Below are 17,097 nucleotides of genomic sequence, written 5' to 3' on the forward strand. Positions count from 1 at the left end.
TAGTATAAGATGAAAAAAGACATTAAAGAACTTGACTTAAAACTCTCTGAGTAATTTTCATGGTTATTTGTCATTCCCATGGCTTATTGTTGTGATCACTTGACGGTGTTCCTGTTTCCTTAGGGAAAAAAAGTTATTTCAACTTACACACTTTTCTCTGTCCCCTAGGTTTTTCTTACAAGAGGAATATAACATTTGAAAAATTTGTTCTGGTGAATTATTAGAGGAGTGGAGGCTAACAGCATCTCTGGAAATGATGAGGACTCACTCCTTTCTGACAGTTTTGCTTTGGAGCTCTGTGTTTTATGTGGTTCATATGACGCCGTCCCAAAAAAGGACTAACAAGCACTCACACAGTGAAAGGATAACAGGATTGTCAGAGAGTGATGGAAAAACACTGCACCGCACCAAGCGTGGTTGGATGTGGAATCAATTTTTCTTGCTGGAGGAGTACACAGGTCCAGATACTCAATACGTGGGCAAGGTAAGCTTTGTGTTTAAAGGATTCTTTAAAGGTGATGCATCTAACACCCTTGGTATTTCCACTCCTTCTCCACAGCTGTTGTGCTTTTTGTACAGCAGTGGTCTCAATTTCTCGTTATGTCAAAGCACACCACAGGCCACCTGTGGTTCCATGTTTGTTCAAAGGTGCGAGAGAAACGAAGTTCAGTGAAAAAAAAAAGAAACTGTTCAGACTAAAATGTTCCAATTTCCTATTACATATGCCCATGCAAGTTTTATCATTTTTTCAACTGTTAAACATAAATATTAGATAAGAGAATAGAAAAGTTATTATTTCATTCATCTACCTTGTGGCATTTGCTGATGTGCTGGGCTGTATACTTTCTGACGTGAAATATGTAATTCTATTAACAATAAAATTACTGTCTCTCCATGATTCCAAGTAGGGCTATAGTGTTTGAGGGGGAAAAGAAACCTGGTTTTTCTGATTTCTGAAATAAACTGAAAATTTTACTTAATTACTTGAAGGGCTTTACATTCTTGGTGATCTATCTACACCAGATGTTGTCAAAAATAGAACCTCTGAATTCCAGTTGTCTCCAGTCCTACCTTTTCTGATAACATGAAACTCAAAAATTTCTGGATATTTAGCCCTCTCTTGTCTCACCATCCACAGATCTGACTTAGTATAACCAAGATATCTTTATTAAGATCTAGAATAACAGAGATCTAGAATACACCCAGAGTGACTTACAATTAAGTAAATGTTAATCTTAATGGCTTAAATTAATAAATGTCCAATTCAGTTTCTATCATTCATCCACAATGCTGTCACTAGCTCTTATTCAAGTAATTCTCTCATTTACAGGTGCCTAGCTACTAAACTGATTTGGATATTTGTAGATTAAAGCTCCAAAATATTTTTGAACATTAGCTAATATCTCTGGTCACATGATCATATGGAAAACATGCAAGTCATCTTCCGATATTAAAAAACAAATGTCAAAGAAGTCAACCCTGATAACTATGAGCTTGATTCTTACCTTGTTCATACCAATACCTGTACAATTCTGTTTTCCACAAAATAAATTCTGACATGAAGAAGCATAAATAAGACAAAGGCAAATAATATTGCTAAGTCTTTTTATCAGTGTGTAAAATAGGAAGGTTTGTTGTAGGCAAAAGAGTTTTCAATAAAGGATGAACTAATTGCATAGAAATATTTCTAAAGACAACAATGTGTTTGCAAGTATTATTTAATATTGAGTACACTTTTCAAGAGAACATACAAAAAGGTTCACAATAATTCAAACTCTATAGCTGTAGAGTTAGCTCTAAACTGACAGAAATACTTATTTTTTTTAATAGAAATCTGTCATAGAGGAGAAGTAAATGTCAAACTTTAGAGCTGTTTCCAATTTCAATCCCACTGAATATAGATGAATGGCTTAAAACCACTTTAACACTCAAATAAATTAAGCTTATGTCAAGACCATCACCACCATCCCTGTTTCACACAAGGAATGCTTACATGTTATATTGCAACAGATGCAAACTTACCAGAGTAAGATAAGATTACCTCTTACTTGTTCCAAACTAATTAAAAACTATTAGACCTTATTACCATAGACTTAAGTCCAGGAAGAAAAACCAGACAGCTGTAGAGTAGTTGGGTCTGAGATGTTTCACTTCCTATAACGCAAATAACATGTTGAGATTTTTACACTTTGCTGCAAAATATTACAGCAAGACCCCTGAGAGAGGTCAGCATTTCTGATTCTCTAAACAGATAGAAATCACCTCAATTATCCTGTGTTCCAAAGAGGAGTTGCATTGAAATGATGAACTCCATGTGTTTTCACTAATTTTATACAGTTTATACCATGATGAAATTATCACAGTTCTGTCCTCAGTGGTATAAAACCATGGTAAATACATTTTGAATTAGTTTAAATTGACTCAGGTACATGTGACATGCAGCACCCAGAGGGAGCTGCTACAATAAGTCAAAGAAGGAATTTTTTTAAAGAAAGAAAAAGCACCCCAACAACTTAATCGAACAACATGATTCTGAGAATGGCTTAAATCTCAGGTTTAGTATTCTCCTCTTCAAAGTGACGGTAATTAGCAAACTAGCATGTGTGAAGTAAGAGCACTTTTATTCTAACCCATGGGAACTAGTTCATAGCAAGCATTCTTATCTATCCCCTCTTTAACATGGATATGCACAGGCAGATGGGCTACTGGGGTAGAATAACAAATGTACTACTAAAATTTAAATAAATTGAATTAAGAAACTTTACCAGAAAATAAACTTCTAGGGGATCATAGCTATAATAGTAAAAAATTAGCTTTCCCACCCTGTTTCTATTCTCATACAATTTTTATCTGCCTGGTCATTATGTTTTGTTACTAATGTTACTTTATTGATGTTTTATTTTGTTATGAGTTCATTCAGTTATTGGCAGTGGGGAAGGATCACTCAGTACAACATAATGAGATAAAAACGGTTTACTAAGAAGGATGAGTTTGCAGGATGGAGAGCAATTCTGTGACATCCCCACACCTCTCATTCTTGCTACTCAGACCCCAGCCCTTTTCGGACCAGCAGAGGACAACTGGACACTTCGACCACTGGACTGCCCAAATCCTGGCTGGCAGTCTGGCCCCTATGAGAGGACTCCTTGTGTTCAGGCTTCACTAAGTTGCACAGGTCCCTGGAGTGGAGTTTCTCCCTCATATCTGAAATGATATTTTAAATAGTAATTTTTATAGTTGGATAGTTGGCAGCCACCCTGTAAGGATGGGGGATATATGCAGTGCTATTATAACTTTGTCCCCATCCCCTCTGTTACCACTGTCCACCCTGCAGTGGGCAGGGAGGCTGGGGAGGTAGTTTTAGCTTGCCAGACAAGGCCCTAAAAATGAGGCTCTTTCCCTTTGCTGAGATGGCAGTTGCAGCTTTATTTCTTGGGATCTTTTGGGGTGAGATGGCAGGAGGGAAAGAGGAAGAGGTATCGATAAGCAGCCCTTTTTCAGGACAGGGGAAGGGGCTGTGGGAGATTTACACAACCAATAAGGGAACCTGGGGAGAACAAGATAAGGGAAAGAACTTACAAGTCTACATTTTCGGGGATACATTCTTTGGGTCATACCATTTTTCCTAACTGCATTACAACAATACAGAACAATTGTCTTGTGACTGTGATGGGAGTCAATGTAAATTCAGACAACTTACAACATGTCTACCTCACATCTTTCTTTCCTTCTGCAAACTCAGAAGATTCATGTCTCAAATACAGGTGAATGCATTAAAGATAAGTGGATAGGAAGTCCTTAAATTTGTTGGGTTTTAGTACTCATACATGTTGTGCTTATGGTATCCTTTGATTTCTTTTCCTTTTAAATTATATTCAGGAAATACTTAGGCCAACCAGTGGATGCATCTTGCTACATGTTGTTTCTAAAATGCATAGGGAGATAAACATTGCTCAGGAGAGTTTACAAATTAAATATTCAGTCAGACATATGTAAGGTAAGCAGTAACAGTCCTGTTTAAAAAATTAGAAAAGAAGAAAAAATAAATTCTAAAAGATAAAAATGGCTACATTCTTTCAAAATGCCTGTTGCCTAGTGAGATGTATATCTCAATCAGATTATCAATGTGAGGACTTTTTAGAGGATGTAGTGAAAAGAACTCTAAAACCTGATTCTGCCTACTAAGAATTTACAGAAAAAGTAGATTACAATATAGCATTAATAGTTAAATTTATGAGATTAAATTCTTCTTAAAGGAAGAAGAACAACCTTTATGAAATAAGAAGGTGTTGAGAAAATAAATGCCTGTGTGTCATATCTGGGATCTCTTTTTCTTTTGCAAGGGAGGGGCCATAGATTCAGCCTCTTTGCTGCTATTAACTTTAATAGCCTTGCAGAACCTGAGAAATTAAAGTTAAAACACTGACCTTCTGTGAGAAAAGTATACCAAATATACTTCCTAACAAACAATCCAAAGAGATAATAATCTAAAAAAAAAAAAAAAATGGACAAGCGATTCAGGAAGTATTAAAACGCTGATGAGGATGATGCTTATTAGTCACAGAAAAAACTTGTAAGAAGGCTCTAAGCAAATAGCCCTCAAGGAAAAAGTAGCTTTGTTTTCCAAAGATAATATTGATTTTATGTGTTTCCATTTCTAAATGACATAACTGATACCCACTGAATACACATCACTTGTGTAAAATGCAAAGTATCTTTAACTACAGCCCTTATGAAACATCCCTAGACAAGAAGAAACAGACCAGATGAAAATCATTAGCCATTTTGGAAAACATGGTCCTTTATGTTTTGCAGCAGTATATTGAAGTGATTTCAAGAGATGAGATTTTCCCTTCTTTGAGTCACTCAATTGCATATTTTACATAGAAGCTCTCCTCTCCCTATACCAAAGAGGCACTTTGATAATAAAAAGCTGCTAATCTTGATGGGCAGATAATGGGTGTAGTACCATGCAGTATATGTCAGACCCTATTATGAACATTACAACAAAACACCTGCCATATCCCAGAATTTTAAAAAGAAGAAACAAACGAGAATAAAACCATTTTTTTCACGCTGCCACAAACTTTCTCATAATAAGGGGGGAAATACAAAATTAAAAAAATAAAAAAAATAAATGTCACTGCTCAAAATTAGGAGTTCATGAATAACCTCATGTTTAATAACGTCCATAAAAATAAATTAACTAGGTTCTGCATGTCATAAGCAGCATTTAAATTGGATGCAAACTGAAGACATATCTCTCTTCTACCACCAGTTAACCAGGAAATTTGTTTCATGACATTTGTTTGTGTGTCTTAACAAGAAGTATAAAGTGAAAAGAAAAATAGCAAGAGGGTTTTTTTTGGAGGGGTGGGGGAAGTGTTTGGTTTGGTTTTTGGAAGGGTGGGGTAAAATATATATTATATATATTTAAAATATATTTTTATATAAATATATATTTAAAAGCAGATATTTTTTTCTTGTAATCTGCATTTATAAATATTCAGACATCTACAAATAAGGTTGTATGCTCCCGCAGTCTGTCATAAGACTTAATTCAACTTCATAAATAATTATTAGCTTAATAACTATTTAACTTAAAAACAATAAAAGAAGTATCACTGAATTGCCAGCCTCACCAGATCTGGTTATTTAAAAAGAATTCACTCAAATGCACCTTTGAACTGAATGGTTTTGAGGTATTTTTTATTATTATTCAATGGATTTGGATAATATTTTCTTGTAAATGTAGACTGTAATGTACTAATGGCTGAAAATATTATTTCACATTACTTGGCTGTCTACCTTTGCCACACCTACCAGTCCAGAGTAGGCTCCCTCTTAATACAAAAAGCAGCAGAGAAGATGGAAACCTGTGAGCACAAAAGCAATTTTTTTATTAGTCATATCCTCATTCATTCATGTCCTCAGAACATGTTTCTGAGGCCCTGGCTATACTCGGTCTCCCCTCTGAGCAGCTTGGGAGAAAGTTTATGGCCCACAGGGATGACCCAAACCAGCTGGCTGTTGGCAACACTGCAGTGCCCAAACCAGCAGTAACCTTAGTTGCTCCATCCTGGAGCATAATGTTCTCTTCCACAGTAGTTTTTATTAATTCCCTAATATTTTCTTTGTGGACTGAATTTTTATCTTGCATTTGTAGCATGAGAGAGAACTTACTTTTTTATGTGTGACCTGAAGCAATTTATGCAATTTTTCCATAGAGATTTCTTTACAGTGTTTGCTATTTTCCCTCTACATTCAGTTTAAGAGAGACCTATAAGGATGAGAGACTATGCAGGTGCACTATCCTTTCAGAGTTTCAAACGTGTCCTCTACCTTGTTATAGCTACATTCCATTTGTACCCCCTGTAAAATTGTTGCAATCATGAGAGCAACTAAATGAGGCTAGAAACAGAATGGTTTTTGATATCTTTTAACTTAGAACTATGGTAAATTGAAAAAAAATAAAACCCAAAAAACAAAACCCAACAGAAGCATAAACAAATCATATGCTTCTATCATTTAAAAATATAATTCAACTGGGGGAAGATTTCATCACATTCTTAATATATTCCATCTAGTATGCACTGTATCCCAAAGCCATCTCATAAATCACAGCTTTTGAAGAAGATCTAATAATATATTTTCATTAGAATCACTGTTCCTAAAGTAAAACCAATATTTTAAATTTAAATAAAAGATGAAAAATTAGTAGGGTCTCCTTTTGTCTTTACTTTCTCAGACCTCAAATTTTTCCTTGTATTTGAATAAATACAAGGAAATAATGGTGCATCAAAACAGAAAGAGGAAAAAAAAATAATGACAGTAAATATAAAAAAATAAGAAAAACAGTCTGACCAAGAAAACACAAAAGAGAAGACTTCTTTGATTCGTAAATTAATAAATCATCTCCACTTACCCTGCATTCTTCAGTTAGCACATTTTTTCCAATTCATATTTGATCTACTTTCAAACAGCCATATCCTATGCAGATGAATCACCAAAATAAAGCTAAAATTGAAACAGACAGAGGGGAAAAAAAAATTTAAAAATGCCACAAGTCCCTGTCTTAGACACATTCATAACTTAATTACAAATACCAATAAGGAGCCATAGCTTTACTTGTTTAAAAATAATTTATTTTCTTAAGTCTTCCAACATAAAACTTATTGAAAAATTGGTGGGAGTAAAATTTATTTTTTGTCAAAAAATAATAAAAAAAACCCCAAAGCCTTCAATACATTTTGTTATTTTAAAAAGAAGGCTGGAGGGCCAAGGAAGAAAATGATGAAAGACAAATGTTACATCCTCCAAAAACAACGGGACTCTTTTTTTTCTAGAAAGGGAAAAAAGTAACTTCTAAGAACATAAATACATTTTTGATTGAAGTTTCAAAAATAGTGGTGAGATCTAATCACATCATGGATAACCCAAGTATAAACAGTTTAAACATGAAATATCTCTAATGTTACATTGCAATAATGGGCCTGAGCTAGAATTTTGCTGTCAAATTTGAACATCACATTTCATATAAAATAAAGAATTATTTTTGAAAACAACTGCAATGATCAGAGACTTCAAAGACATGAATAGCACGAGTGAGTTGGCATTGTTTGGTACAGACAGAGCAGCTGTCACGAGATCTGACAGCTTCTGTTTCTTCAGCTACATAAAAGGCTGTTAAAAAAACAATCTGAAGTTCTTGTCATGTTCAGGGCAAGAAGTTGGGTTCATATTGCCATAAGGTTGATTTACAGTCATCATCAGGAAAAAAGTTTTTAATGGTAAATACAGTCAATACAGTTAAATACTTGGTAAAGAACTCTCAGTGAGACAGGATTGTATTGATACTGGATGTTTCCATGACAAACCACAGAAAACCACATGCCAGAACGGTGACAGTGATCCTACCTGGAGGCTCTAGGTATATCTCTTTAGGGCCCTGTCTGTTCTGTTCTCAAGGATTCTGTGTGCTTTTCATGTTCAGCTGCTAAATCAGCTAAACTTGTTTTGAGGGGAAAAAATTAAATAAAACAAACAAAAAAACTGAACCAAAATAAACCCAGAAACATAAATGAGGAAATCCTCAAACCTTTTATTGCAAATTTCCTCTTTACCCTTTCCCTTGTTTTTTACCATTTCCTTGTCCCTTCCCTCTTCTCTCAGGGGACAGAACATCCATGCAATGATTTTCAATTAAAAAAGAATAAAACCGGAAACTACCAAACATGTGCTTTTATAGATACTTACTGGAAAAATGGGAATTTTCAATGAAATTTTTGAAAATTTAGCAACACTAACTGAAAACTTCATCCATAGCAAAAATTCAGGCATCTAAAAAATTATTAAGCTATTTTTAAAGCCAAAGTCAATACAAGACAATTCGATACAGGCAAAAGCAGCAATATTTCTCCAATTCTTTTCCCTTTTCCCTCTCTCCCTCCATGCTTCTCTCAGGTGTGGAAAAAGTTATGCTCACCCAATACACAGCCTAGCAGCAATGGCATGGAGTTCATCTCAATGCTTGCTCTTGGCTTAGTTACAGCTACCTTCCCTGGGGATGTCCTGGGTGTGCTCAGAGCACCAAGGGGATGGGTGCAAACAGCAGGAATAGAGCCTGCACAGTGGAGGCCTCCCCTGTGGAGTTCACTGGGATTGAGCAATTGTTGACCAGCTAATAAAAAAAATAGGACTTGAAGTAAAACTACCTGTTTTAAAGACACATAAGCCATGGACGATGGAGTCCTCTTCTGTCTGCAGTGATAATTGCCAGCTGCCAGTTAAAACATAATTTTCATTTTAATAAAAATGGCTTTTCTGAGCTTAAACGTCTCTTGTTCTTATCAAGCTCCATATGTGGAAAGGCCTAAGAAGGTCTGGCTTGAAGATCTGTCTGGCTCAGGAACTTGGCACAGTAGGTAATTGTTATTCGTAGAATAGCTTTATCTTATTAAAACTTCCTTGGCTAGTATTTCTAAACCTTGCAGCATTAAGCCTGGAAAAAGAAGATTAGGCTAGTGGCAAGCTGCAGACCTATCATTATCTATTATCAGGCAATCATTTATTGTGCATGAAAAGGTGGGAGGTTGAGGGAAACGCATTTCACGAGATATTTGTCATTATGTTGTTTATTTATTTCCTTGATTACATTATGGGAATGATTCTGGAGAGGGTAAGTGCTTTGGCTATATTGTGGTTGATTGGTACCTGCCAGCCCAGTGATAGAGTGCAAAAGCCATCAGAGCAAAAGAATATGTGACTACCTAAAAAGGTCGGTTTGACAGCATCAGAGGATGGTGTTTTGCAATGTCTGGTCTGTCAGGGAGAGGGTTATGAATAGTCATCTCAAGAACAAATAGCAAAGCTGTCAACAAGCAACTGCCTAGAACAGCCAGTGTTTTCTTCCTATATGTGCCTGATATATCAAATCTTGTGTATTGCAGGAGTCATCACACATTTCAGACTTCTGGAAGCTGAAAAAAAATGTTAGTCTAGTCCATGTAATTGGCCAATTTAACACTATGCTGTGTATCAACCAAAAGAGGAACCTGGGTACTCTTATCACTTTTGGAAATACATAACCGCGGTCTGACCATTGCCATATGTACTGCTGTAGCAGCACAAACACATGGGCAAACTTCTGCTCACTCTTACACGGCCAAGAAACCCTGATGAAATCCCTCTTTTCCGTTTTTACACAGCAGAATATAGTAAAATTAATAAGAAAGAATTACAGCCTCCATGAACATTTCAGAAGTCACAAATTCCTCTGGTTTTCTTCACATTTCAGACACAAGTATGCCCATTTCAGATGGACACCACTAAAACAGTTTTTTTCCAAATTTTGAGTGCAAGGAAATGACAGCCTTGGTGATGATATTGAGTTATTTAACTGAAGAGAAATTTTTGTTTCTAATTCTTCATTTCCATAGGAGAAACCTAAGGAGAAATGGCACCACTTCTCCCTTTAGTTGTAAAACTTTTTCCAGAATCTCACAGTTCTTTAGAATGGTTGATTCAGCTACCAGAAGGAATTTTTAGCCCACATCCTGCCATAAAAATAATTATTAATGCTGGAAATAATTATTAATAATATTTGACTAAATTTTTTGTTTTATATAAATTTTACTTTATTTTTTCCATCTGTAATTGCCAATGTTTCTCTAATGAAGCTTTTCCTCAGAACATATCTGTGTATTACTTGTTCCCATACAATATTACAAAAAAAGCTCTGGAATTTAACAACAATAGCCATGAAGTATTGAGCTGAATGGTATACCAGGGTACACTATGAAATGGAGAAATATACAGAACCAGATATTTACTATCTACCTATTTGGAGAACAATGCCTGAATGCTTGAATTTGTGATATAACCAATTGCTTTAACTTTTTCTGATGCATAACAATGACCAAGACAGAGATAGTAAATGGGATATTGTTATATTTCTACTCAAGCATTCATAAAATTAATCTACTTAACTTCAAATTGGTACTTGTCACCACCATTTAGCTATTTTTGCCATTTGAACTTTTAACTACTAATACATATTTCTGATTAAGAGCTGAATTAAACTAGATTTCCAAATATTGAGAATAAATTTGGTTCTTATAAAAAAGTTCTGGTTTACAACTTCTATGCAGTTAAACTGGAATTAAACACTAATATATCACACTGATAAAAATGTTACAAGTACTGATGCAACCTTTAAAAATGGTGCTCTTCTGATAGTTCAGTCTTACAGGGATTGTGAAAGTAAACATATTTTTCTTTTTAATAAGCATTTCTGATGAATAAACCCTGTCAAATACCAGGAGGTAACAGAGCATTAAATGTTCATATACAACAGGTAGCTGACTGATAAGAACAAATTAAGAAATGAAAAATAAAATATTGAAAGTATTTCCTTTCACTTTCTCTCTACCATTAAAATGTTTGCATTTAAAAAGGTGATATTAAAATTCCTTTAAAATTTGTGTGTGTGTTTCTTCTAATTTAATTCATAATTTGAAAAAAAAAAGACTGTATTATATATAAAGTGACTAAAAGAAATAAACATTTGCCATTTAATGTTAAACATATACTAATTAGATATAAACAAGTGGTGTGGACAATAAATTTAATTTAAAGAGGAATTTGGCATAGGAACAAATATTTCTGTATCCATTGTCACCGAAGTAAATGGAAGAAGGATTGTTGCAAGAAAGGAAAATAAATCACTTAAGTGTTTTGGGGTTTTTTTAACTCTAAATTTCACAGAATATGCAAATACATTAATCTATAAAGTCTAGTAATTATGAAATGGAAGAGGTCGCGGTTTGATTCCCACACACTCCATATGAAAAATTTAGAATCACATATTGAAAGGCATGAAGTGAAGGGAAAAATATGAATCTATAGCAGAAGAAATTCTTCACTCCCTTAAAATATAGAGGGAAACAGGAATCACCCTGTGATTCTGATTTCTGATTTCATCTTACTAGATACTGCAATTAATTTTCTTTGTACTTCAGGTCAGTAAATCTGGTCTAAATTCAAATTGTGTAAAATAAAAAACTAATCAGCAACCCTTCCCCCCTATAATTTAAAATCCTTTTATTATCCTAAAAATTCTGAAAATATGTTTGTGTATATCCATGTAAAACACTGGTTTATCTTCAGGATAAAGAAAGGATTTACACTGATCGTTTTGATGAGAATAAAAGAGAAAAGGATAAGTCAAATGTTAAAACCATGATTCTGGGATTAATAATTTCCACTTCCATAAGTATCGTTAAGTGAAATATCAAAGTGTTTTATATGCAAAGAACATTGCCTATGGTGAGACAGGCACTGGCAAAACATCTCTTCTTCTGGGGAGAAAACTACAACAAAGTTGCTGAAACAGTGATTTAAGGTCACAGAACAAGTCAATGACAACATTTTGATGCAGAATGGAATAGCTACTGGATAGGGACAAATTCACATAATGGCAAGGCTTATCTATTTAGAGAGGTCAAGACAGGAATGACAACACTCATCAAGAATGGAAACAATTTGGAAAAAGAAAGCACTCCTGTTCCTCCTGTATTTTAAATAAGAATAAAATCTCAAGTTCTATTTTAAAATCTATTTTCAAATGATTAACAAGATCATGGTCAACATTTGACTCCAGCTGAAGCTGTAGGATAATTAGCAAAACAACCAGTTTTATTATGTATGCTGTGTCTTTCTCCAAAGTACAGAGAACTTTTTTAGACAAGAATGGATTCCAGAAAAGAATGGAGACAGTCATAATTGATTTCTCCAGTTCTCCCCCCACCAATTTTTTTTCATAAAGTTATTAGAAAATTAACATCAATGCATTTAGAATTTTATCTGCCTTAACCATATTCAAATGCTTTGACTATCCTTGTTGTTGAACTAATAATAGTTTAAGTATTTCCTTTATGCACCTCCCGCAGCTTATTTTTTCATTAATATTTGCATTAAGAATATTTTTTTAAAGTCCTTTCTAAATAACTCCTGCACTGTCTCCTTAATCTCACTTCATCTGGCCAGCTTGCAGATTCAGCTATTAAATTAAACATGAAGCAACACTGTTGGTCTGCAGGGCTTTATGCTTTGTTTGGGCCTTATGCTTTGATTTCTCTAGGCACTACTTCTCTTTCATGGAGTTTTCTCATCTGAGGCCCCAGAGAGCCTTGTCCTGGCTCCCTTCGAAGCCACAATCTTCATGCTAATCAGACAGGTACAATCAGCCTGTGGTTTATGCAGAGCCCAAAATCCATCTCAGGCACCCTAGAAATGGAGTTACATTTACCAGTTTCTGTTGCACCATGGAAGTCATTAAGAAGTCTTGATATCTATTCCAGCCCATGTCTTGTCTTTGCCCTCATTACAGCTGTGACCTTCCAAGGACGGTATTTGGAAACAAGATTTAAAAGAACTGTATCAGTAAGTAATGCAAATTTCAAAGAATACAAAATAAGTGACAAATAAGAAAAAGAAAAAAATACACTAAACTACTTTTTTTTCCTAACTACTGGTTTTCATTACACTCTTCTTGAAAAATTAGCTTCCCTTAGGAAGTTACCATATCATAACACAGATTCGAGGCTTGGTGCTTATTATGTCCTGTCCTGATTAAAACCTTTTCTTTGATATACCTACTTTGAGAATCGTCTTCCCAGATTTTACCAGGAGTTGGGCACATGCCTGTCTTGGAGCAGACATGGAGGAGGGGAACTCCACTCACACTGACGAAAAATTACATGGAAAACTCTACAGAATACTTTCACTGACACAGAGAGATAGTATGATACTTAAAATTAACTTCAGTCTGTGATTTTCTTTTTCTTTCTATTTTTTTGCCTTGGTCAACATTGTCAATAAATAAGCAGTAACAAGGACCTTAGTGATAATTTAAACAATTATCTTACCTTCTTTCCACTACTGTTTATTTGAAAATTTGGTTTTAGATAAACATTTAAGGTATTTAAAGTGCTACCACATAACAGTGGAATTCTGAAATTAGTATTCAGAAATGAATTAATTTCTTGTGAGGTGTGTTCAGTGTCATTTACCAGTTTGCAAAGCAAGATCTTAGGAAAAATACATAATTTAAAGATGAATCTTTGTGGTAGAGATCATTGTGAATCAATAAGCACGAAATTCAGCATAATAACTTTTTAGGTTTGAAATGCATTCTTGTAAAAACAAGTATGTTTTAAGGAGAGTAAATAACCGATTTTGAATATTTCTGGAAAATACATATCCAGCAGCTTAAAAAAATTTCAGTCAGCAAGCCTATAGTCTGTTTTTTTTTGCTTGGGGCTGAAAACCTGGAAGTCTGTTTACATATTTAAGGCCTAAAAAGACTGATCTTATTGGCTTACATATCAATATCTTACTATTCCATTATACCGTATGACTTCCTAAAAACCATGCAGTCTTGATCAGTGCACAACTGTCTATAAGTATACATATACATATATATGCATGAAATTATGATCAGAAGTGAAAAAAATACTCAAATATTTCTGTTACTGATATATTTTTGAGGTGGGTGAATGGGGATGACCCATTCCTGGAAACACTTAAACATTCAGTGTATTCAGTCAATACAGTCCTTGTCCAAAGTTAGGGCAATGGATAACCAGACAACTTCAAGGACATCAGATTCATAAAAGAAAATAGAAAAGAACGTATCACAAAACCAAATACAGATCTGTTATAATCTAAAAGTTCTAAATTCTGGGGCCAGGGAGGCAGGGATGCTAAGCTAATCAAAAAGTACAGTGGTCAGAATGAACTCTCTCAAACCAGCACCTCCTGTTTCCTCTGAGATAAAGTACTTGGCTAAAAAAACCATTGGTCTCCCCTATTAGAGTATTTTTTATAAGCTTATTAGTAAAGAGCTCAGCTCAGAACAATTAGTTCTGCAGAGGGTAGGGAATAATATATCCATATGACAAACTCATGTTGCTTCCAGGCCATAGCTTTTATTCCTGCCTGTCTCTATGCACATCTTTTGGAACCAAAGGACATTTTGAGTGCCTCTAAAATAACAAGAAAAGTCATGCACAGAGACACATTTCACTCAGGAGTTTCTGGGGAAAGAAGAATCCATGAGAAAGGAATCCTCTGTTATTGTGAAGCCTTTAAAATAATGATGGATTTAACACCTGTTCCAGGGACTGATTAAAGTGACAGTGCTAGGTGTTATGATGCCATAATTTCTGACCTGTGCACACAATTAATGACTGGAGTCAATTCCCATAAATCTGTATCTCATGTTATGGAACAGAAAAATGACTGTGTATGGCAAACCATAAATAATAATAAAAAAAGTTGGCTCTTTTCATCAGACTGAAAACCTATAACTAAGCTGTTGATTTGGAGAATAGAGAGAAAGACCTTTGAATTACACACATCAATAAAAAACACTATTCCAGACAAAATTAACAAATTATATGCTCTGAAGCCCAGTTCTTTGTGCAGAAGTAAGTATGCAACTGATTTTGCAGGTTTAACTACAACTTATCATAAAGGGCACAGGAGCTATAGAAGGTAAGAAGGGTAAGGAGGCACATGAGAATACAGCTCTGGTTTCCAAGACCCCTTCCTACATATGCGGAAGATATATGTGGAATTTCCCCATGTTGTGTTTGTATGATTTGAACCAAAAGACTGCTAAGAATTCTGCTGAATTCTTCCTGAATGGAAACAAGATTTACCCTTAAGTACTAAGTAAAAATCAACACCTGCAGCTGATGTCAGCAGTGTTTTTCACAGTATCCTTCTCCAGAGAATTTCTAACAATAGGCAGCTGAGCACAGGAACCAGATGCTGGAAAGCAGAAGATAAGGAAAGTAAATGTCATTTGCCTTGTTTAAAATACAGTCACTTAGGTTACCATAACACATAGAGTCTGGTTGTTTAATTAAGAAATTTGTGCTGATGTCACATATTCAAGTCAGGTAAATACATTGCCATTTAGCACATACATAAAACTTTTGATTAAACACACATAAATAGAAAATTAAAGCTATGCATATACTGCTACTTCAACCCACACTGAAGAATTACAGCAGCTATTAAGATGTCTTTAGAGTTTTTAATTACTTAAAATGCTAATGAAGGAGAATATTGTCTGAGCTGCTGTTGATGCTGTATCCTAACTGCTGTGGATCTCACAAAGGTCTGAAATCATACAGAAGGGGCACTAGTTGATATCCTGCCTGTCACTAGCACTCAATGCATTGTGTGTGAGATTTTATGTTTGGCTGAGATGATACCAGCCCTTATTTCAAGCACACCACTTTCATTTTTTGATTAGAATTAAATTATTTTGTTTCAGGTAATACTTTTCTTCTTTCACAAATACTGTCTTCTTTCCCACCTATGTATAAACAACCTTCTTTAACTGGAGCAACCTAAGAATGATAATTACAGTCAAATTCCCAGTCTCAAATCAATTTATGCTTTGATATATACCGGGATAACTTGGAAAGCTCTTTCTTTCTGTTTCACAGTTTAGAAATAAAGAGCATCATATAATCACCATATATGAATAGAAATTTGATGTAAATAGACATATGGCTTTGTAAAGAAACATGCACGCATTTTCCTTTACCTAGCATGTTTCTTCCCTCAAGCCAGGAGCTTTAGCTAAAAACTGTGATTAAAAGATATTTGAAGAATCTTACAAATAAACTTTATTTTCCTCTAGTTTCAGAAAGGGTCACTTTAGAGACACCTAAATAGCTTATGCTTCCTATTCATGGGAACCTTATGTCCATACCTGGTGTCCCTTCCCACTGCTTACTATAATACTTAACAATTTAAAATTTAAATAGCTATAAGGATATTTCAAAGAACCATACTAAATCTGACAATCATGACATTTTTCAGGTTGATAGTCCACACCATGCACAGTCTATTAGTCTTTCTCTGTACATTTTCTAGAGCCAGGAGGTCTGAGTACATTACAACCAAACCTCAACACTTTCTATCTATAGAGCTAACAATATAATGCTTCATTATTCTAATTTTATGAGAAATATTTTCAATTTGAAGTTACACATGGCTTAAGTCTTTCACTGTAAGCAATAAAGAAAGCAACGCTATGAAAGGTAAACTCAAGAAAAAGACTGTGTGAAAGGTGAATTACGACTTGCATGTGGAAGATGTCCCTGCCTATGCCAGGTGGGATGAAACTATATGATCTTTAAGGTCTCTTTCAATACAAAATATTCTGTGATTCTATGTGGAAACATCATAGCTGTACCAGGGACTAAGAGACTGGATTTACAGTGGTTTGGTAGGGAAGAAGAAAAATTTTGCATCTGAAGAATAAATTACAAAATATATAATTAAAAAAAAAAAGAGAGATATATTCATACTGCTGCATCATGGCTCATCAAAACTTTAAATAGAAATGCATTTGGTATAATAACATAAATAAGTTTTCATTTTTACAGGGCTAAAAATCTTTGTCTTTTATAGTTTTCAGTTTTCTCCTTCTGAGTCATGATAATCTCAAACAGAAATAACTAGCACCCTTTATTCTTCATATTTTATTCTTATACCTCCATCAACAGGAAGAAA

General features: G+C 34.6%; 1 protein-coding gene across 2 annotated transcripts in view; it reads left to right on the forward strand.

Moving 5' to 3' along the window:
- The first annotated feature begins 256 nt into the window (after nt 1-256).
- The window catches only part of LOC131575807 (cadherin-9), a 70,359-nt gene continuing 53,518 nt past the window's right edge, over nt 257-17,097 (forward strand). The window contains exon 1 of one of the 2 annotated variants that reach the window (XM_058831778.1): nt 257-484. In XM_058831778.1, the coding sequence (XP_058687761.1) occupies nt 257-484 (228 nt within the window). The remainder of the gene's footprint in view (nt 485-17,097) is intronic. The other variant, XM_058831779.1, reaches the window with a different exon arrangement.

The sequence above is a fragment of the Poecile atricapillus genome, chromosome 2, assembly GCF_030490865.1.
Source record: "Poecile atricapillus isolate bPoeAtr1 chromosome 2, bPoeAtr1.hap1, whole genome shotgun sequence".
In the NCBI taxonomy this organism is placed as follows: Eukaryota; Metazoa; Chordata; class Aves; order Passeriformes; family Paridae; genus Poecile; species Poecile atricapillus.